At 40.7% G+C, this 24,036-nt stretch overlaps 1 protein-coding gene across 1 annotated transcript in view; it reads left to right on the top strand.

Moving 5' to 3' along the window:
- Positions 1-3,875: 3,875 nt before the first annotated feature.
- Positions 3,876-24,036, top strand: part of LOC117742844 (reticulon-4 receptor-like 1) — a 69,106-nt gene continuing 48,945 nt past the window's right edge. The window contains exon 1 of the mRNA XM_034550495.1: positions 3,876-3,979. Coding sequence (XP_034406386.1) covers positions 3,967-3,979 — 13 coding nt within the window. The 5' untranslated portion in view covers positions 3,876-3,966. The remainder of the gene's footprint in view (positions 3,980-24,036) is intronic.

The raw sequence follows: 24,036 nt of genomic DNA, 5'->3' as shown, positions 1-24,036 counted from the left end.
TTCTCCATTACTCGCAATAAGCTGCTGAACTTGTATAACATTAAAACCTGAGAGTTGAATTTTATACACAGTCTTTTTTAAGGCCCTATATTGCTGAAGCATTAGAATTATGGAGGGACACAGAGGATATTTGATTAAGCCACTTACACAATTGTTACACTTATTTGTCTCACTGTAGCATAATCTAAACATGTATCATGTTTGCGTGACATGTAGGTCTGTGTTTTATACAAGAGTGCTTATGATACTTCTAACACATTAATCAGATGCTTAGAACTGCTATTTACAATAGTTTGAAATTTCTAATTTTCAAATAAACAACCAACTATTGGAGCTATAAAATAAACAGAGCCTTAGGCTAAATGAGGTTCGGGAATTGACTGGAGCACAAGAGAACTGACTGCAACACTAAACGCAAATTATGTGTGTGTGTGTGTGTGTGTGTGTGTGTGTGATATAATATGAAAAGCTGAGTGTTTCCTAACCTGGACTCAAGAATACATTTCCCACAAATTGAATGGTTGTTTCATACATCATTGTTGTAGTCAAGACCACCTAAACTGAGACCAAGTCCTGACCAAGACCAGAGTTTATTGAGACCACGACAAGACCATGACTTTAATGGGATTGAGACCAAGTCAAGACCAAGACCAGAGCAGTTTTTAACCAATATTCAGAGTCCGAGACTCTGAGATCGAGACAAAACCCAGTAAAAATGCAATCGATTATGAGACAAGATCTTCAAAAAGACCAATCTCAAGTACTACAACACTGCATTCAGTCAATTAATTCTGCAGCGAGCTCCAATAACAACAACATTTATTTTATTTATTATTTATTTTGTGTCACAATTATTTTTTGTTGATTGCAGAGTTGTTTGTTATTTTATGTGAATGTCAAATTAGCTAATTGATTGCAGGGACTGATACAAGCACTGCTGATTGTATTTAGGAGCAGATAGTCGTCTACTCATAGGGCCAGTTACTAAAGATTAATTTTCAAAATGTGCTGCAGCGTAACGCTCTACTCAATTATTCCTATATCATATTGTTAGATAGGGAAACTGTGGGTTCATTAAGGCCAAGCCACTCGGAAGAAAGTATACGGTGGAAATTGAATATTAGACTTACATTTGTCAGCCAGAAACACAACTCAGAAGGACTGCTTATGTGACTCCAAGTCTGCTGGATGTGTAAAAAGGTAAATGTTTACTATAACAATAACAACTTTAAATGTATAAGTACATTTTTTATTATTTTTAAATGTCAATTTAAATGTACACTTATAACTCTTCATGCTTTTATTGTCTGATTTATTTCGATACAGGCACCTAGAGGCAGTCATCTCTTTCTCCTGTCTTGATGCTCAGCCTCCGTGTTCACTGTTTTGTACCCAAGGAAGGCAATCCTTGTTTTTAACAATGACAACTAACACTAAGCTATGAGGAATCTTGCGTCTGCTTTCAATTTAATATCCTTGAAAAGCTTTTTTTGTATGTGTGTTTGGCGCGTGTTTGTAGGAGTTTTTTGGCATCAAAGATGGATGCTATCTGTCGAGGGGACAATTTCCTTATATTTGGTAAACTCAAGTGAGATTTATTTGTAATTTTTCATCCTTTCTTTTGTCAGCATACGTTCTGAAAAAAGTCAACGCATATATATGAATACGAAGTGTGCAAGAAGACTTGATGGACCGTCAAAAGAAATTGAAACAGACATACACTGATGGACTGCTGCAACGACACATCCCAGTCTACTCCTACAAACACCTCAACACAACGCATCCACTCCCAATCACATGTGCACAACTACCCCAACACACCATTCTGCACGTGCACACCAGTCACATCACACACACTACAGCTCATTCAAATGGTTACAATTCACATTCTAATTGTTTAGGCGTTGTTGCATTAATAACAATATTAATGCTAATATGAGAACCCTTCTGAATTCTGAGGAAACAAAAAAAAGTGGAAAACTGAGTGGGAGATGTAAACAGAGGGAGATAAATAAATAATAACCACTCATCAACAACAGAGACAAACACATAAACAGGATGTGTCACTTCTGCCCTTAAAATACGATGACAGAAAAACATTTTCTGCTCCACTGTCGGAAATGTGAAACAGAAAGAGGCCAAATTCTTCACAAAAACTTAATTAAAATTTAAAGAGAGAAAGTCCTCTTCTGACCAGATTAAAATGCAAAGCCTCCTGGAATAGAAAACCTCCCCAGAGACAGCTAAACATATCTCAAGACTCCTAACATATGGTATTGATTCTGTTGCACAACCCAAACACATAATCAGGAGCATTCAACATTGAATTGCTTTGGCAGCTTGATTGTAAAGTTCATTACACTTAAAACCAGGGATGGAAACTGATGAAAAGTGTGAACGATACTAATGATTAACAGAGCACTATACAGTAGTGCCTCACCCAATCTGGACCAAGCTAATTATAGCCAACAATCAAAGGGAAGTATTTCAGCCATTGGAAATCTATTGCAAAAACTCAAAGTAAATTTACATTTCTTTAGCACTACACAGGAATCCCAGAGTAGCAGCAACAATATCTGGGCACCGTGAACTAAGAAAGACAGAGTGACCAAAACCTGCCCCTTGAGACTGCTGAACACAGACCAACCTGGGAACCCAGAGAAAACACACTATGTCAGTTGTGTCAACAACTAGAAGTAAAGACAAAGTGACACCTCACGCTTCACTGCAGTCTGCATTAATATAATAACCAAGTTCTTTTCACAAAATAGAAAATAAAAAAACAAGAACTTCACACTCTCAAAACAAAATGTAATATCTGTAATGTCTGAGGGATATTACAGATCGGTCCCTTTCAGAGAGTTATATTATTACATGACATGAGTGGCATTTTAATGGTGCAGCTGGTTGGGATGGGGCTAATTTCAACTGTTAAACCTGTATTATAACCATTGCATTACATTGTTAAACTAAACTGCTTAATAATGAATAATTATGGTATACATACCATCTTGTAATATGCAAACCAAACCAGGTTTTGTCTCACTGTCGGTCTAATTCTGAATCAGTATACTCACATTGTAAACCTTGCCCAACATGATCTGCAATAATGCACTTAATTGAATTATTATTAGAAGGTAATATTTTTTATGCAACATTCGCCCCCATAAAGCATGCGTATTTGTTTAAATGAAATTGAATTGAGAGCGATAAAAGGAGCCAAAGACACTTTGACATAATTGAATGAGTGAGACGAGGGTTGCAAGCTGGTTGTGGAGAGAGAGAGAGAGAGAGAGAGAGAGAGAGAGAGAGAGAGAGAGAGAGAGAGAGAGAGAGAGAGCTCCTTCACGTCGCTGTGGGAGGGGGATCGGAGCGGCTGCCTCCGAGCTCTCCGGTAACGGACACAGTAGACGGCTCTGACTCTCACCGACGATCCGCACGCAGCACCTTGAGGACTCCAGCTGAGCCGCAGACTGACAGCAGCAAGACACACAGGAACTTTCTCTCTGGTTTTGGAGCTCTTCACAGCACGTTTCTCCCAAAAAAAAGTCACAGGCCATGTTATCCATGTCGATGAGTTGAAATATTACTAAAACACAGGGGACGGGACCGGGTGTTTTTTTTCTTCTTTCCCCCCCCCCCCCCTCACCTCGTTTAGAGAGAGCCACTGCAAGCGAGAAAACTTCGTTTCTACCAGTGGCGGACCTGCTATTTTCGTCTTAAATTTGGTTAAGCATCACCCGAAGCCCCCCCCCCCCCCCTCCTCCTCTACCACCTCCTTCTCCTTCTCCACCAGTTTTCACTTAAAACAACAGCCACCGCGGAGAGACCAGACTACAGCCTGCCTGCCAGCGGTCAAAGGGAATCAAAATAACATTTTAACAACCAGCAGCACAGGATTGGACCCTCACAGGGATGCTACTCCAGCACAGACACCACTAGACGGTCCAAACAGCGGCTGCCAATATGTTTAGGCGAGGTAAGAGGAAGAGGAATTCACTTGTTTGGGTTGCTGATGGCGTGGAGCGCGTGTGCCTCTGCTGTTTATTGATGTGTGTGCGCGTGTGTGTGTGTGTGTCTGAGTTGATACACATTTTTATTATTATTATTATTTTAAAAGTCGCGGAAAAGCCTCTTGCTGCTGCCTTAACAACTTACCAGCTGCGCTTCATCCGCGCTGGGGGCCCGTTAAAGGGGAATTAAATATTTATCCACTCAAAATTATTCTTAAAATAGCGAACTGCTGCCGCACTGCAGTTTGTAGCACTTGCCTGCACGAGGACGGCTGGTGCTGTTGCTGCGCGAGCCAGTGAGCGGGAAAGAGAGAGAGAGAGAGAGAGGGGAGAGAGAGAGAGAGAGAGAGAGAGAGAGAGAGAGAGAGAGAGAGAGAGAGAGAGAGAGAGAGAGAGAGAGAGAAAGGGAGAGAGAGAGAGAGAGAGAGAGAGGGAGGGGGAGAGGGGGAGAGAGATTGTCGGGAAAAAGTTCCTGATTGGGCTTTTTGTCATAAAAGTTTCACCTGTTTGGGCACTTTGTCCGCGCGCACCTATGGCTCGAAGAGTGCGCGCGCTCGTGTAGGTTACATTGGCGTGAAAGAAAGAGGCGCGCAATCGTACCAACAACAGGGCATTGTGACTTCTGTCCGCACTCGGGCTCTCCAGGTGCGCGTGTGGGCGGGGCGCCGACAGCTTGCGGAGGTTTTGTGGTGCGGAAAGGTATTCGGTTTTGACATGGAGGCCCCCAACCCTGCTGTCAGACTACTTTTCTGTGGATGACAGAACCTGCACATGTGTGCTAAAGAGGAGGTCTAATTAAACATAAATGTAGTCATCTGCCAATACCCCCGCCCTATAAAAATAGGACTACAGGGGGCTACTGGGAAAGGCACATTGTCAGTTTTCAAATTTAGCATGGCACACGACTGACTGAACCCTGAGAACACAATAGAGTAACATTCGTTAATAGAGACACTGGACGTCTATCATTCGTCATATCAACGCAGGCCAAAGCAGAGGAGGGAAACAACGCGCATACATCCATGCACATCATTTTCTATTAGCTCACTTGGTTGGCCAGAGTCGGGGCACAAGCTGGGCGATCGCCTCATTAAGGGTGGGACCTAATGGGCCTGACAGAGGGCTGATTAGTGCTGTCATCGTATGAGCGCGTATGTATGACAGAGCAAAGGAAAGACAGAGCAAAGGAAAGACAGAGAGCGCTTGCTGGCTAGAGGCAGACAAGCTTTAATTTTAATCTTGCTGTAATTTCAGATGGATAGCACCCACACACACACACACACACACACACACACACACACACACACACACACACACACACTCTGCACAGTGGCGATGGCTGATGCATTGTGCTTTGTATCTCCTACAAATATGTGGCTGTCAGTAACAATAATACAATTCAGGGTAATTGTGCACAGTCTGTCTGAGATATAGTTATCTATGTCTGTCACCTTTACCCACATATCTCTCTGAGGTGGGATGAAACAAGAGAGAGAGAGAGAGAGAGAGAGGAGAAGTGTTTCTGTGTAATGAAAACTCCCTCTCTCTTTCTCTCTTTGTCGGTCTCTCGTTCTTTCTCTATCTCTCTGCTTGGCCAGTTCCTCCTGCCAGCTGCAGTCTGAGAGGAGAGAGGCCTGGCGGGCTGATTGGCTACTAGCTGGTTGCTTTGGGTAACTGCCGAAGCTTTGTTTCCCAGCTTGTTTGAAGCTGGATTTGTTTCCCTTACTTGACTTTGCCTCTGTTTCCAACTTTAAGTTGTCTCTCTTTATCTACAGCCTTCCAGTGTGTCAGATACACACTGGCAGTGCTTGAACAAAAGCTATGCCAAGCCTTAAAATTAGTTATGAAAAGAAAAGCTCTTTTATTAAGAAAGACACAAATGAAAGGCTATATTGTGCTCTTTCACGGTCTGGAGAAGTGCACACACTCAGAGTTGCATTTGAATGTTTTCAGCTAGGCCTGCAACTAACAATTATTTTAATTAGCAATTCATTTGCCAATTATTTTCCTCAGTTAATCAGTTTGTCCATAAAATGTCAAACAATCCTCACATTTGAGAAGCTGGAACCAGCAAATATATTTGGCATTTTACTTTAAACATTTAGTTTTATTATCAATAAAGCTTTAGATTAATTTAGTCAATAATTGACTACACTCAATTTTCTGCATATTCTATCAACATCTAGAATAAGAGTATGCAATATATAAAGTGATAAATACAGTGATTTAGAAAACGTTGTTGGTTGAAAGTGATTTGAGTGAAAGCGATGACAATACAATCTGTAGTTTGGTCGACATAGAGCTTTTAATAAAAGGCAATTTAAAACTGAAAAACAGTTGTGAACAATTATCTACAACGTGTATTTGCACTTTTACTAAATCTTTGAATGCAGTATTTTATCTCCACTACAATTTGTTTTTTTACATATTTGTTTACATTTTGGCAAACTGGCCCCATTAAAAGTATTGTATACCAAATTGGCTACAAGCAGTTCCTGTTTGCAGTATAACTATGGTGTGTGTGTGTGTGTATATATATATATACTTTTTATGAGACACAATACACACACACATACACACACACCATTATACTGTGAACAGGAACTCCTTATAGCTAAGTAAGTTTACTATTTAAATGTATAGGGAAGACAGCATTCATTTTTAGATTTCTACATACAACAGCGTGAGTTTGACCAGATAGTTTGACATTTTGGGGGAATGATGTGAATGAAATGTGTCTAAACTCCTACTTTTCGAGATGGAAACTAGAACTTCTAAACTCCTAAAAAGCACGACGCTGTCTCTTCTTCTTATCATCACTTCAGAATATGATTCCATCCTCTCGCTGTCGGCCCTCGTCTAGGAATATACTGAAATCCCGAAAATGTGCAAAATCTGAAGAATGTTCTGTGATATTACCTTCAGCCATGATAATATATATAAACTTCCGCTCAGCACTGAAATCCACTGATCAATGTTGCTACACGATGGTAAAATTGCAACTCACTGTTCATTCAGAATATAGCCTGGACCTCGCTCCAGGGCCAATGGCTTTCCTCCGGGCCCAAATGTGAATAAAGTCTGCCCTGATTATGAAACTTTCCGTTAGTTTCATGGAGTTCCTGCTTAACTTGATCCTAAACGAATGAGAACATTGTCTTGATTCAACCCAAAGATGTTCATATATATTCCTGTAGAAATGTTGACTTCTTTATAAGATATTCATGCTAATTACTGGGAATTTGTCATCCAACGCACTTTCTCATTTTATCTGATGGCATTGCGATACAGACTAATGTCACGTCCTTACTTTGTCTCTCTGAGCTGACAGTTGCGTTGGCACACACATACATTTTGCCTGCAGGCTGTTGTCAAGTCTACAGTCAAAACAATTAGAAGCTGCTGTTGCTGTTTTGTGTTACTGTGTGTTTGTGTTTACTTGCATCTTTGATAGCCTTGGTGGATGATAATAACATATGGATTAGTGACAAAATGTTTATTCGGGTCGTGAAGCACCAAATGGCGGGGTAATTGAGTGCTGAGATTGATCCAAATTTGCTCTTGCAGTACCGACATCCTGCGGCGGTGTACATCTTTTACAGATTAGGCAGGGGCTCACATTATAGGGAATGTGACACTTTGTGTGAATTCTGTGGATGTATCATATTAGATAACTTAATCATCTTGGGATTTGATGACTGGAATAGAATTCATATGATAATCAATTACATCGCTAATGCAAGTCACAGTGGAGAACAGGATGAAGCGCTTCACCACACACAGCAAGGGTCCGTGCGATGGCCGTGCATATCAATGACCTTTGCAACCGCTCCCCCTGCCTGAACTCAAGGTCACTCACAGACTCCTTCTTTCTTCTGCTGTATCCAGAGCTCAGTGTGGTCTGCCTGCTGAATTATATTTTAGCATTAAGTTGCACGACAATTTTCCCGGAATGTGTGTACCGTTCACACCGTGTTTAAATGCGTTAAAATAATTACAGGGACTGATGTTTTTCAGCTTCTGAAGTGATGAACTCTCACAAACACAATGCAAAAAAAAAAAAGAGAAGAAAAAGAAACACTTAATGAGCAGGAGTTGTTTTGATGCGAAACAAACAAGGAGAAATTATGCTGCACAGAGCATGAAATGGCATTTCACAACGGCCCTGTGGTGTTTCATTCCATCCTTCTTGCCAAACAAAGCTCTAACCCATTTATCTTTACATACAAACATAGCCTACTACTTTGCTCTTTACACAGTGGATAGAGCTAGCCATAACGAAGGAAACATTTGCACAAGTTTACATTTTCAAAAACAAAAAAAGTAGTAAGAACCATAAGGCTAAACAAATGAAATGGGTTATGCATATAAGCTACTACCTGCTGCTGGATTGTATGTAAATATGTATGGTGCACTAATTTGCTTATAAAATATTGTGGATCACCTTGAGAGTCAGCTAAACACACACACACACGCACACACACACACACACACACACACGCACACACACACACACACACACACACACACACACAAACAGCAGGAAGGTCCTTTGTGAATAGAAGGTCCAATCAAATGAGACATTCCTTCCTATCAGGAGCCCTGTGGAAGCCTCGGATTGCAGGTTCACTTCGCAACAGCCAGGCTAGTTGTGCATGTATTGCGTGTGATTTTGATACGTCGAGACAGGGATTTAGATGCATGGGTGTGTCAGCATACGTGAGCATGAGAAAGTTTTTGGATGAAAGGGATTCAAATGTGCATGATCACATAGCAAGAACGGTGATCATAAGGAGTCTGTGAGTGAGTGTGTGTGTGTGTGTGTGTGCGTGTGTGTGTTTTTGCAAGAGCCTCAGGAAGTGTTGTATAAATGTCAGAGCTGGAGGACTAGAGACAAGCAGAAAGAGAGGAAAGGCAGAATAAAGTGTGATACAGAGACAGAAAGATGGACACAGGGAGAAATGTGTGATTATTTGGAAACAGACTTCACCTGGAGGATGAAGAAATGAACAGAGAGAAAGAGAGAGATACAGTGGGGAGTGAAAACTGAGCTGACGGGAGCTGATTGTGTGGGTGTGTGTGTGTATGTGTGTTTCAGGCTGATTTTTTGTTTCTCCCTGTTTGGACCAGGAACTGGTATTTTCCTGCCTCCAGAGGGAGAGACAGTTGGACAAACCAATCGCTTGCATCAGTTTCCTTGTTTGCTGACTGAAGTGCATGAGCCACTATTACTCATGTTAACGCTGACGTGTCTTATCTTATAATATAATATATGTTAAGATAAGCCTTCATTCATCCTTGGAGGGGAACATCGGGTTGTTGCAGCAGCACAAAGACAGAAATAAGAACAGATACACAGAGAAAGTGAATAATCAGAGAGTAAAATAAGTACAATTATAAACTATAACTATTAGAGCAATTACATACCAAATTACAAGGCACAGGTGACTGTGGTGTGATGTGATATGTAGCAGCAAAGTCAGCAAGGTATAGTTTATGTGAACACACTAATATATAATTGAGGAGAAGGAGTGTGTGGGGTACAGTGAGCCAACACTACTGTAGTTGACATGTTGTGGAGGGGGGTTAGAATTCCTGATATTTTAAGCTATAAACTTAAAATGTCAGTCAGGTGAGACGATTATCTCTTGTCTGTCCATAAAGTACAGAACTAGAGTATCTTAGCTTAGCTTAGCTCTGTCCAAAGTTAAAAAATATGCTTCAAGACATCTAAAGCTTACAAAATAACAGATAGTTCCCTGTTTGTTAAACTGACACTAAGCTTAAAGTCATTCATTGGTGTTGATATATTAGTCAAAAGGTAACTCCACACGGCACGCTTCTGAACACATTGATGGAATACAGAAAGAAAATCAAATCCTTTGTGTCTCACTCTCATGCAGGATATATTTTCTCTATACCCCCATCTCCCCTCAAATCTCCCTCCCTCCATGTCTTCTCTTCTGTAGCTAGTTCGCTCTGTACCTGTTGAATAATTGATAGCTGTTTTGGTTTCCGATAAGGCGTTTGGGGTCCACAGCTCTCAGCAGTACGGGCCCGCTGCTTTCCTCACGGCAGCTCATGGCAGCTCAGTCCATTCTTTCACTCCATCTCTCTTCTCCTCCTTCACTGCCTCCCTCCTGTTTTTATCTTGTCTCCTTTTATTCCACAATATTCTGATATGCCCCACTCACATTTTCTGTAACATGTCAACAGCCCCTATTCCAGTTTTTTCTTTACATGATCTCTTGCTATCCAACTTCTGCACCTGATTGCAAACAACCCTGCAAACGTTCATATTTTTTTTTCCTTCTGAATATTTTAAAACAGAACTTCTAGAGACAGAAAAATAAGTAAATAGGATGAGGTCATTATTATGATCGATAAGGCTCATACTGCAGCAGCCCCACTTTTACAGGCATTGTGCTGCATGGGATCTGATCCAAGATTTGAGCTTCACTCTTGTGTTTACAGGAGGTAGACAAAATAGCACTCCATCATGACAAATAATTCAACTTTGACCTCTCTAGAAGTGTTTGCAATGGTGACTCATCTACTTCAAATAGGTGGCATGCCAATGATCATATCCCTGAAGGCTAGTTGCAACCTTAGCCTCATTTCATTGAGATAAGGCCATATCTTGAGTCTGTCCTCAAGAGAAAATATTCTTAAACTCAATCAGCTTTCCTGGATCATATTTCATCGTCTCACAGGCACTGAAAGAATACACCCCACGAATGCAGCCCTTTGCTTTTCTTTGTCAGCAGTACTGTTTTCGATCTGAATGTTGCTTATGTGGCCTTAGTCTGACTCACTGGATCTAGACTGGGTATAGGTCTACCACTGGTTGTGTATTTCACGCGGCATTCAACACCCCGACCCCCTACCGTTATTTGCAGTATCTATTTTGTAAGAGCAGCATCACTGCATCATCAGCTTGGCGCCGCCCAAGATGATTGTGTTTGGATTAAAGAATTAGAAACAAGCCAAAGTGTTTTTTCCCCCTGTAACTTTTTCTTTGGCACTGACACAGTGGTGGAAATAGGTCTGGCTATGCAAGACTAATGTGACCTATGCCTATCTGACGTGAGCCTTCGGTGGCGATCCAAACTGTAACTGTAAGAAAGACGTTGGCAGCATGGTGTTGTTAAAGAAGCGCAACACCTTATAGGTCGGGGTGGACGGCTGGGTCAGAAGAGGGTGTGACTTTTTTTGACTGCTGATCATTTCAACAACAGATAATGCTGGTTTATTTTATTTATGGCTGAGATCTTTGCACGGCATAACAACAGTTGTTTCAAACCTTCTACAAGTTGTTTTTATGCCTTCACTATGATGGTTGTGGCTGATTATAATAGTGATCTGCAACATTTGGAATGCATTGACTGATGAATGATGTGGTCCTGGGTTTTTTCTTATCGATGAACCTGCAGTTTGGACTGCGGATGACTTTGCCCCCAAAGAGCTTTTTGTATTCAAAATTCAGATCCTTGGACCTCTTTTGTAGTTAACAAATTAATTCAACCTAATATGATTTATTCACATTGAAGCTGTGTTTATACATCAGTTAATTCATAGTTAAGTCATTTTTCATTTATTATTTATGTTGTTTTGTCTACCCCCTGCAAATAAACTGCAAATGGAGCACTTGAGTATCCCAAAATGCATTGGTCTATTAATATACATGTACAGGAACGGCCCTACAACCTTCTTTCTTCATTTGTTATCTTGGCGTCTGTGACTCTGTGCTTTTCTATCTCCCTCTCTCTCGTTGTTACCGCTGAGCAGTAGAGTGTTTAGAGCTCCTGTTACCGAGCATGTGGTGAATTGAAGGAGACGGGTTAAAGAGGGAGAAGAGTTCATCAAACCCTGGACAACAAGTCAATGAGGATTTACCACATCAATTCCCATCTGTCCCACGGTGTTACACACACACACACACACACACACACACACACACACACACACACAAATGCACACACACAAATCATGTGTGTGTCTGCATAAACAGAATCACTTAAAGGGACCCACAGGTCGAGTTACTCACAAGCTCTCTTTTACATTTCCTCCCTCTCTCTCGGTACTGCAGTACAGACAGACAGGAGCGGCAGTAGCAGGTCTTACATAACTACATCACTGCATTAACGAGCCCATCTGCCTCTGATTGGTGCTTACAGTCACAGTCTGTTAAAAGGATACACACAATACAAGTGAACAAGACCACCTGAACTGCCCAGACTAGACTGAACAGGTGAACCCAGACTTAACGCTTCCCTATTGTTCGTCTCTACTGAACACGTTGTCATTGTTCAAAAGGAGAAATACTGACTTAAATGTACCTGATTTGTAGTTTAACTATCTTTTACTTTGCACTTCCAATCAAGGCAAAACGCAACATACGGTATGCACTCACTTGACAGTTTATTTGGTAAATAGTGCTCACACTATTGCAGTCCAATACAACAGTCCTGTAACAAATCCTATTTTGATGAAGGTTATAATGATACCCTCCTGTTTTAGAGAGGTTTTAATGTTTAGTAAGATATCATTGACATAAAAGTAATATATTAGAAACATCTCCTGGTATAACCCAATACAATTCACCTGCCCCTTCAAAACAATTTCAACAAAAACACTTTAACCGTCATGAAGGTAGGATTTATTGAAAGACAGTTAAACTGCATTAGTTTTAGCTAGGTGCACCTAATAACAGGCTCATATTTCATCTTGTCCTGTTGTACTTTTTATGCATTGCTTCTTTTTTATGCTTCACTCTCAATAAGTGAATTAATCAATAGACAGAAAATAACAGAATAACTGAATAAGTGGAATATATTATTAAAAATGCAAAATGTGTTTTGGTTCAGTTGTCTCTTTTTCACAGTTGGAAGACTGGGAACCTTTTTTTACAGCCTTGTGATGTTTCATCAGCTAAATTATTGATCAAGAAATAGTTGAAAGATTAATTAATAACATAAATCATTACTTGCAGCCTTTCCTCTGTCCCTTGTACACGATTCATATGTACTTTATGGGGGAACTGTGTTGTACAGCAGACTCCCCCCCCCCCCCCCCCCCTCCCCCTCCCAACACACAGACATTTGCCAGGACCTACTAGTTGGTTTAATGAAGCTCATCCTGTTCCATTTTTACTGATGCTAAATCTGAGTCCTGACTGAATTCCTTATTTAGCCAAAGAACAAATGGGGAAAAGCCAAAAATGACTTCACATTGCAAAGCCCACGCATAGGTACACTGGGACACAAAGACACTGACGCATGAAATGGCTGGAATTGGAAGAAGCTTCTATTTGTTGTCAGTCAGTGTTTGATGCGCGCTTCAGAGTGATGGCAGGAAGTAAAGATGGAGTGATGTGAGAGAACAGGAGATGAGGGACGTGTGAGAAAGTGTTGTTTGTCTGCTGCCACAGCTTGTTTGTGTCTTCAGTCTGAGTCTCATTACAACTCGAAGGCACTTGTGTGCGTTTGTCTTCATGTGTGTGTGTGTGTGTGTGTGTGTCACACTTAGTCTTACATAACAATCCGATGCTCAGCTGGGGACACTATACAGAAGAATCCCAGGATGCCTTTTTTTTGTATTTTTTGGAACACAACTAAAAAAGTAATCAGAGACGAACTTTTGCAGAGCTGGAAAAGTAATAAATGGGTATCAGCATCATTATTATACATCGCTGCACAAATCCGCAGCTTTTTTCATGACATCACATTTATATTTTAGGCACCGGTGATGCTCTTTTCCAGTGTGAGTCAGAATACTTTTACATATTTAGTTTCAAGCTTTTCTTTTTTTTCTTGCCATATTGAACTCAAGCCTGGAAGTGCTATTTTTGTCACTGGAAGTTACATAAATGAAGCACTATAAACAATATATTGTTGATTGCATTATTAAAAGGTAATTAATATGTTCAAACTTATGTTTAACATATCAATGGGATACATTCAAATTACTAAACCAACACTGATACCATGTTCTGCAAATTAAAAATTGATTTGTCCTCAAGGTATACTGTTGCAATAATCCATAGTGAGTTTTCCTTTTCTGTAGCAAGCTTGGATTTTAAGTCCGTATTCAAATAGCTGGTAATGAAACATCTCATTTATGGCATGTTAACAATTGTGCAATACATTTTACTTTGAATTATGGAGAGATTATCACAGGCTGATATCATACGAATGGACCAGAATTCTCACCCAGAGCAGTATGTGCTGAGAGAGACAACATCAACATTATAGTGAGCTTTAAATAAAAGTGTCGAGATGGTTTAGCCATTGTTGATAGAGCTGGTTTATGGGCATGCTGCTGTCCCATGTAAGTGGTGTTTATGGGAGACGTGACCTGCAGAATCTTTGTCGGAGGGTGCCAGAACCGTTGATGTCAAGAGTTAGGGCCTGTTAAAGGATGATTACTACAATGTAGACACTAATGCATGTCGCCTCACAGTTGAAGTGAACATTTCCGCGGTGAGAGGGAAAAAGGGTGAAGACATCCATAGTGCATCCTCCTAACTCCCTCTGCCCCTTTCACCAACAGTGCATTAATCTTCTTAAGCTGTCAGCATGACCTAAAACTGATGATTCACAAGTGCGCAGAGAAGAGGGGAAAAAGCCCCGCCAAGTAGACAACGCAGCTCACCAAGCTCATAACTGAGTTGTAGCACCATCGCCTTGGCACAATTCAATTACTGCTTTGAGAATGGTGCTTACCTCAGATGTTTCTGCCCACTCATAAGTCGGCCTGGTGTGTTTGACCTCCCTGTGAACCAAGTTGGGCTGGAGAACACAGATGTTTGAGTTTATTTTTTACAGATGTGCAATTTAACAGATGGCATCGCTAGCTCATAAAGTTAATGTCAGTTCAACCAAACACCACTAAACATTCGTGTGATTATGCAGGTGTGAGTTATTGAAAGGTGTGCATGCAGAAGCAGTGTGAAGCAAATGCTGTAAAACTGCGAGGGTGTGTGAAAGAGCGAGGAAAGGATCATGTGACAGCGGATGAAAGGGGTGGCCAGTAACAGAAACGTGCTTATGAGCTTCACAGGACTGCATTTTTACACCTTTGCTTGCACCTGTTATTTAGTGTTATAATGACCTAAGATTAAGAGATTATCACAACACAACAGATGCAGACCAAATAAAACAGTCAATCACAAAAAGCCTGTATGACCTGCGTTGTTGTTATGATTACTACAGTGCTACTGCCCCAATAAGGATGTGGCTACACTGCAGCACAGCTGTCATGAAGATGGGCTGCCTGCCCAACTACACCAGCTGTGCCAGCCCAACCATCGCTTAATAACCCTAGGAGGGAAAGAGGGAGTGAGGGGGAGGGAGGATGAGTTGCGAGGATAACAAAAGAAAGAACAAGTGGTGAGGGTGAGGAAGTTCAGACGAAGACGAGAGTTGAAGGAAAACTGCAGATAGGAACAATGGAGGAGGCACAACATGGGGGCACAAGTGAGGAAGTGAAGAGGAGGGGAATCTATATTTTTAAGCAGGAAGGAAAAGATGACAAATTTGAGAAGCAGGGGCTGCTAAGCAGGAGGTACAGATAAAGGGATAAAACACAGAGGTGTGACAAGCAAGAAAAAGTGTTGCAAGAAGTAAACCGAGGAAAAGTCTATAAACTGTAAGGGTGGGGTTGAAGGTGAGTGTTGGGAAAAGAGTGATGGTGAGAGGGACAACACGAGGAGAGGAAAGGTGAGAGAGTGATTTGTTAAAGGGGGTAGGGAGCTGAGGTGAAGAAAAACAGCCTTACGCTGTTGAATGATGAAAAGAACAAAGGGCGTGGTGTGAAAGAGAGTGAGACAGAGGAGACGATGATGTCAAACAAGTTTCAGGTCGATTTCTCAGCCGGGCAGATCAATACCCCTGCAATCAGTCTTATAATAGTAAGAGCGATATGCAGCAACACAGTACACTATATTTAGCAGTAAGTAACTTCTGGCAGACTTTAGCACCTGATACAAACACTAGGCCTTAAGCTCTGACTGCATTTAACATCTCGTAATGAACTAGACCAAATGCCACAGTAAACATTAAACTGAGGATGCTTTTAAACAGAACACACATCATTATTGTGCGTCTGTGTCTTTCTCTCTCTGCTACCTCCTGTCATACCTATCTAACTATCAATCATACTCTTCTAATGCCTTGTCTCGCTCCCTTCTCACTCAAAATATGTGTGACTATAACATCATGTCAGGCGACGACTCTCAACGCAAATGAGCTGTCCTCAGGGCAGATTTGTGCAGCACCGCTCAAGATTTAGGGCAACCGAGATGAGTACATTTGTCTATATTGCAACGACAGGTTACGCTCCGTCTTCACGCTGACTGACGCTGACTCTGAGCTGATACGTGAAGATTAAACTTGGCTATAAACAAAAATCTATTTTACTGAGTCATTTCCTAACGTAATCAGTCAGCGGCCATTGATCTAAACGCATGCAATCCTGGAAAGCTTCAGGTTTGTAGTGAACAGAATCAGGTACACTCACATTCATTTACTCAGAACTTGGAAAAAACTAATTTATATGAACAACTCCCAGGAACTGCTGTGGTGCTGCAAAGCACATTTTAATTGATCTACATGGAAAGTTACCTGGGGCCATGAAAGAAATATGGATTTTTTGTGGCTAATAATGGGCATACAAATAACCTATTGTTTTGTTTCAGAAAACTGAAGCCTAATCTGTTTTTATTACATTTTGTGAAAAAAAGCAGTTTTATGCAAAAAGCGTACCAAATGAACGATGAAATGAAACATTAAAAAAGTAATCAAATTGAATAATAGACTTTTGTGTCCTATCATAAAATGTAAAAATTAGATGTTATATATATGACACTAATACCGAGTGCGAGGGTTCCTACCTCCTACCTGTATTTCCCTCTGCCTGCTCCTACCTGCCCCTTCTCTTCCCATCTGTGTTCCCTGCTAGTCTTCGAGACCTTACACGCTCCGTTCGGCAACAGATCAAGACAAGCTACATCCTCTCCAAATGTCATTTCACAAGCATTTCCCCAGATACGTTCACGGAAGAGGTTTTTCATGTAGTCACATGTGCACTGGTTGTACAATGTGTGGGAGTCGAGTCTACTTCTAGACGCCATATCCTCGTCTGGATCAGTCGGTGTAATAACCGTTATTTCTAACGGGTATGTCATGAGTGTGCTAAATAGATTGCATGTTTCCACCGTGCAAGGAAAAGCAGAATGTGGAGTAAACAAAGTGTTGCGTTGTTATACAGGTAAAATAAGATAGAGGGACATAATTCCTCCTAAACCATTCTGAGATGTCACCAGAAGAGAGGGTAATAACTTGTTATCCACTTCTTCAATATTGCTAGAAGTTGTTTGAATGCTAGTTTGGTGTTATAATAAACACAAGGGGGGACAGATTGGATTAAAGGTGCTTTATACAAGATTGGGACCATGTCTATTGCTTTTCCGCAGCTCTCAACATGCCGACGGCTGAGCCAGCGGGCTTGCAGCTAACAGTGCAAACAAGGGCAACAGTGCTGACAGAGCTAACAGTTTTAACTTAGCGGAAACAGGAGGTTGGGAGGTATGCTTCGTGACGACACCTTTGGTCGAGACGGATTTAACAACTGTAATCGTCGTATGAGCACAGTGCAGAGCGGTGGCCTCGAGCTAACCAGTGGGGCCCGCTCACATGCACTAAAAGCATGCATGGCCGCCCCAGCTATGTCAACAAAGAAAGGAGAAGCTCCGATTACAACGACACACAGAGGGAGAGCGACTTCATTCTCGGCTCAGGTAGACATTACTCTACTTTACATAGCTAATAGTTGTTTGCTGTTGTACTAATGTTCTGATTCCAGTATATACATGTGAATAATCTATATGAAAACTGTAAGCACACTCTGCACACACAAACCATGTCACATCATTGTATTTCCCCTCGTTTACAACCCTAACACACCCCATACTTTCCAATTTCCCCATCACACCACGAGCCCTCGGTGTTAACCCACGAGCCCCCAGTGACCTAGAGACAGCTGAGCATAGGCTCACCTTAAGAGTTAGCATAGTTAAACCTTCTGGAATAGGAATAGTCAGCCAGCCGGGCCAGAGCAGAGTTAAGCCCTTGCTCTACTCACATCAAAGGGGATGGGCCATCTATCTCCCCCAGAGAGAGAGAGAGAGAGAGAGAGAGAGAGAGAGAGAGAGAGGAGGGGAGCTGTCATATATTCCCTTTATCACAGGGAGTTTTATGGTCCAGACCTGTGATTCTGAGGGGATTTTTATGGGCTCACCAAAGATGGGCAGCTTCAATTCAAAAGTAGAGCTGTCTCATCACTTCCAAAGGTGTGTGTGTATGTGTAGTGTGTGTTTGTCTGTTTTTTGTTTATGAGTGTTGGCCCATTTGTGCCAACATTAACTTTCTTTACTTTAAATGCACATTTTATCATCCTGACAGCTTATTGTTTATCAATCCTGCTTTGTACTAGTGGATTCATGCTCTGTCACTGCCTTACACTCAGACCTGCAGTTTTAATTGAACGCTTCTCCTCAAGGGCAGAAAAAAATAAAATCAATTAATCAATTTGTTTTAGGGGGGCAAGGTTGTGATGCAGTTTATTTCTCCTTTCTTGGATATGAGCTGTCTCATTTTAATGCCAACATCCTTGGAAAACACATCAGCACTATTAGGTGTAGATGCACTCGTGATGTTTTACAGGTAGATGATCAGATTTCACGGAATTGTTTTTATAGCCTGACAGAGATATTATCACAGGACTGACGTGGGCGTCGTTACGTGTCATATATAAATGTTGGAGTAAATGCTCCAGTTACGTTGCATTAGCGAAACATGTTCTCTAGAGATTATTCATACTCAGTTTTAATTATGAGATAATCTCACTTCACAATAAGCCTCTTATCGGACTGTGAACATCAGTTTCTTTCTAAATGAACCAGTGATATCCAAAGCACACGCATGTGATGTTAATGTTCATTCATGTTGATGAATGTATCATGTGGGAAATAAATTGTTTATTTCAGAGAGATGTGGATGACAAGAACACACCAAACATATACAGTACCTAATACAACCATTTATCTAAAAAATTATTATTATTACTATTATTTGTATTATTATTATTATTATTATTATTATAGCTGAATCCCTGACAACCTTTTTTATCGATCAACTTAGTGTGAGTAAGTATTTGAGTACTTGAGTACTTTGTATGTCTTTTTTGTCACTTGTCCTTTTGTTTAAAATGGGTGTTGTTGTTTGCTTACGTTGCCAGCACCTGTCAATCACATCTAATCAATCCACACCCTCATAGCCCCGATGGAGAGTTTGTAAGCTCTCAATAAATAATATCCAAGAATGTTTGTTTCAGGGGTCTTTGTACACGTTTAAGGGAAACATGACAGATTGCTTTTATTAGTTTAACACATCATTAACGTTTAATTTTTTCTTCATTTGTAAACATATTCACACAATCTTCAAAGAGTCAAGGATACGAGTTCCTTTTCCAGTATTTTTACATGTAAACACAGTACAATACAGTGACTGTAATCATTGTGGTCATGGTGTACTTCTGTGTCTTTCCACTTCAGCTGTGATGAGTCAGTGGCACATGTTTGACTATTTCAACATTTGATCAACACAAGCTGTGACAATGCACATTGCATCACCAATAACAACTTTCACAGATTAATGACCTTTCATAAATGAAGTAATGTCACATTGCAGCGTTTCCAAAAAAGTTTCAACGACCAAAAACTTTAGTCAAAAGATATTCCTAGAGCTGCAATTTTGACCAATATTCAACAACTATACGGGACAAAAATGGAATGTAAGAGGAAATGATGCAGATTTCTTCAATAATAGAAGCATCAACAGGCCGTGCTGTAACATAATGCTGCCACAGCTTGCATATATGTGAAATGTTCCATACTATGTATTAATAACACCACAATCCATAACATTGTACCTCGTATTGACAGGATGCCAGGTAATGTAGTATATTAGGACTCCAATTAAAGGTGCAATATACGGGTTTCTTAGCATTAATATAGCATCAAACAACTATTTTCTATGTAAAGATATAGTGGAGTAGGGTCTGAGCAGAGAATGAAGTCACTCTCACCTCAAGTTAACACGTTTTCCTTTTTTAGCACTGTTTGCTCCGTTAGCTGCCTGTCTCTATTTTGATAGCTGTTAAAAAGCAATAGAGATGCGGTGATGCACTGTTGTCAAGGTAGGAGTAATAAGGTTGTTGCGTCTTGGTGCTGACTACAGAGCTTTCCTGTTATTATTTCATTACTTTCATAAAGTATAGCTGCGACAAAGCCGCCCCTCCTCCCTCTCTCTGCCAGCTGTACCTGGAGGAGGACGGTCTGATACTGACTGATGTCTGTGTTCTTTATTCAGATATTAATGAGTTTACAGAGAGATTTTGTAGTCGTAAACATTACTGCTGTTGCTTTAGAAACAACCTTTAGCCTACTTATATCAAAATATAAAATGTGCTTAATTGAAAGACAACCAGACTGACATAAGAAATATATATATAATATGCACACTTCAATATTTGTTTGTCATATCGTCATCGCATATTGAACAATGTTATCGATCATCACAGATTCTTGTCATATTATGTGTAGATATGTTGTGTATTTACCGTTAGGATTTATGTCTCCCTTTTTTCAACTGTTACACTTTATTCTGTTCATTCACAACATTTCAATAACCTCAGAGTACCTCAGAGTTCTTCAAATAGGCTATGCATTGAGCTTTGGTATCATCTCCAGCCACCCGTTCTATCCATTCTTCAATTCCATTTCCACTTTTCCTTTACTTTGCATTTTTCTTCCCGTATTATGCCCACATGCCGGGCGTCATGTCTCCCCGGGGTTAACCGGTTTGTTTCACTAGTAGAGATCAAGAGTTGGGCGGAGAGCACATGTGTGCGTTTGTGGGTGTGGGTGCGGTCCATTTGTGAGCTTTTTAAGTATAGGTATACATGTAATTTTCATGCACAATAGGTCTACCCAACAAGCAGACAAAAAAACATTAACATTAACACTTGCAAGTAGTTTAATTCTGCAGAAACCCAAAGACCATGGTAACACTAGAGAGGAGAAATAATAAGCTCAGACTGGGTGGAGTAATACAGGTCATATTCCACTGTAGAAACCATGTCATTGATATTTTTAATGACCCACATTGCTTATTACAGTAAACACACTCAAAGAGTTTCACCTTTGGCTTCTTGTACATCTGGTGATGCCGTCGTGCTAATCGCTAAGTACTAAGTAAGAGCATCATAAGAGTACATATTAAGAACTGAAGTATTCTCAAAAATAAGCATTTAATCGTACTGGTTTCGATTATAGAACAGGCTGGACCCAAAACAGTAAGACATTATTTTTAGTCTTTCAAACTCCACTGCAGGTTCTCTGCCTGTCTCAATCTCTCTCACACACACTCAACAAAGTATTGCTCATATTAAATGAAGTTCATTCGACTGAGGACGTTCCTTGACTCTGTCACCCACGGTATCAGGATGAACCGATCAATTCTTCATCTACTAGGACGCTAGAGAGGCACTAAGCCTGTCTAAAGAGTGACATTATGCATTATGGACAGACCAATTAAGAAAAGGAGACAGAACTCTGGATGAAGATGAAACAGTTAGCCAAAATACTGAAATATGGGAAGACAAAGACGCAGAGAGACTTGGCATGAAGTCAGATTGATGGTGGTGAACAAAGGCGAGATGGAAAAGAATGATTTGAATGGATGAAAAAGAAAGCGACTCATCAAGCCAATGGAATGAAATCACTGCAAATGAACAATGTTTAAGCTGAGAGTGTATTGGAGCAGAAAGTATTTTCTATAAGCTTGGTCCAATAACTATCACTCATCCAGCAGATAGGGAGATGGTACAGTGGAGTAGATGCAGCTGTTTTAGGATGTATAAGCACAGCTGTCGCCTACAGCTGAAGCAGAGCGATTACAGCTTAACTCCGTAACATCTGCTGCTCTCGAGCCGGGGACAGCAGACCTCTGGAAAGTACCTTAGAGAGAAGATTTAACGACAAGGTTTGGTGGAGGCCAGAGGGCCTTTACGCTGTGTCATAGTGTGTATCCTATCTGTGTCGCCTCTTCTTGTGATCTCTGTCGTCCCACTTTCCAGAGGTGGAAACAAAAAAGAGTAAGAGATGGGTGAGAGAGTGATGTGTGTAAAACGTTGACAGATGGAGAACAGATTTCGCGCCAAAGCCACAAGTGTCTGCCACACCACCCAGAGTCTCGTGTGTGAAACAGGGGTTTGGCCTCATTAGGAGCTTGCTTGGTTAGGAAAGGGCAAAGCTACCGTGAGAAGGAGGATCAAGAGGGAGCAAAGAGGAAGCTTGAAGTACAACTGGGATTGAAGTCAGATTGAAGACTAGTCTCTGAAAAGACTGCGAGAGAAGGACATCAAAGAAATGCAAGAAATACAAAGTTAATGGGCTCACTCTTATGTGGAGGGCCATTCATGTAGCCTGGGCTGAACAAAACCTTATTAAGTAAGTGGAAAAGCTAGGGCGGAAAAAACATTTCACGTATTAATCATGGTTATGTTTCCCATAAAGAATGAACAGTTGAAATAGCAAGGCATAAAGTCTCACAAACAAAATCATATCACAAAAGGGTTGATTTAGACTAGAGTATTGTCATGATGTGTGGTGCTTGAGAGGCCAAGTGGACAATAAAATGGATCCCATGATACCGCATGATATGTGCTCAGCAATATTTGTCTTAGTTTGTCAGTCAGACAAAGATTTTGCAAGAGCCGAGGTTGGGTGTCAACACTACAGGGAAGGCTGGGGGTCCAAACCTAACAATTCATCCTCTGGGGAAAATGAACCTCTGAAGTAGATTTTATGTAATTGGACGTTCGGTTTTGATAACTTGTCAATTTAGGTGATACAATAATACAGTAAATAAGTTCCAATGTGTAGAAAGTAGACATTTTACCTCAGAGTAGAAGAGAGATCATGAGGATGGCATTGCAAGATTTCATCATGTGTGCATTATTAAATTAGTATATTTCAAGGTCAAGGTCTAACAAAAAAAAAAAACATGTTGAGAATTCTGTTCGCAATGTGACAAATATGCTGTGTGGCTGTTCTTGCTGTTGTAATCAAAATACAATAATGACACTAATACAGTAATTGTATTATGTTTGCCATTACTTAGCTATCATGGTACTTGTACTGTCAGTGCAGTAGAATCTAATTCAAGTTTAATCTTTGTCACAAAGGCTAAGTAGAATTGAAAAAACACAGCCAGAAAAGAGGAATTTGGAGCAGAATTGATGAGGTGTAAAAACAAAATGGGTTTGCAGCTTTGATCTTCTCACACAGCAGCCCTGACAGCCACGCTGCAATGGGGCAAATACTTGTTCCCATTATTTGATCCATGAATGTGGAAAGTCTGACTATACATGGAGGAAACAGAATATAAACCGCGTAGAAGTGAGCCGCTTCAATGTAGAGCTCTGGTTTGTCTCCAGGTTTCAAGTGACAGAGTGTGATTGAGTCTGAGTGGCTGCCGAGGTGACTCACAAACACGGTGTAGTCATATCTAAAGAGTTTTCAGAGGACTGTAGTCCTCTTAGCGTTACAATGTGTGTTCACATCGTTTAAACCGGCTCCCCACATAAAAAACGGCTCGGTAACATTCCTTTCCCTTACTTTATAAACATTTGATTTTTCTCTAAGTCCTCATCACAGTCACTCTGCATACTTCCTTTTAAAATGCTGAATCACTAATGCTCTTTCACACACACACACACACACACACATACACACACACACACACACACACACAAACACCCACACACAGAACAAATGCATGTGTGACCGACCAAGAGGTGGACAGAAGCATGAGAACAAACCATTTCTCTCTCACACAAACACAAACAGACCTATGGAGGTCAAAGAGGACGTGCTGCTGATTACACAAAGGAGGTTTCA

Source organism: Cyclopterus lumpus, chromosome 14 (assembly GCF_009769545.1).
Source record: "Cyclopterus lumpus isolate fCycLum1 chromosome 14, fCycLum1.pri, whole genome shotgun sequence".
Taxonomy (NCBI): Eukaryota; Metazoa; Chordata; class Actinopteri; order Perciformes; family Cyclopteridae; genus Cyclopterus; species Cyclopterus lumpus.
This window is presented reverse-complemented; position numbering and strand designations above follow the sequence as displayed.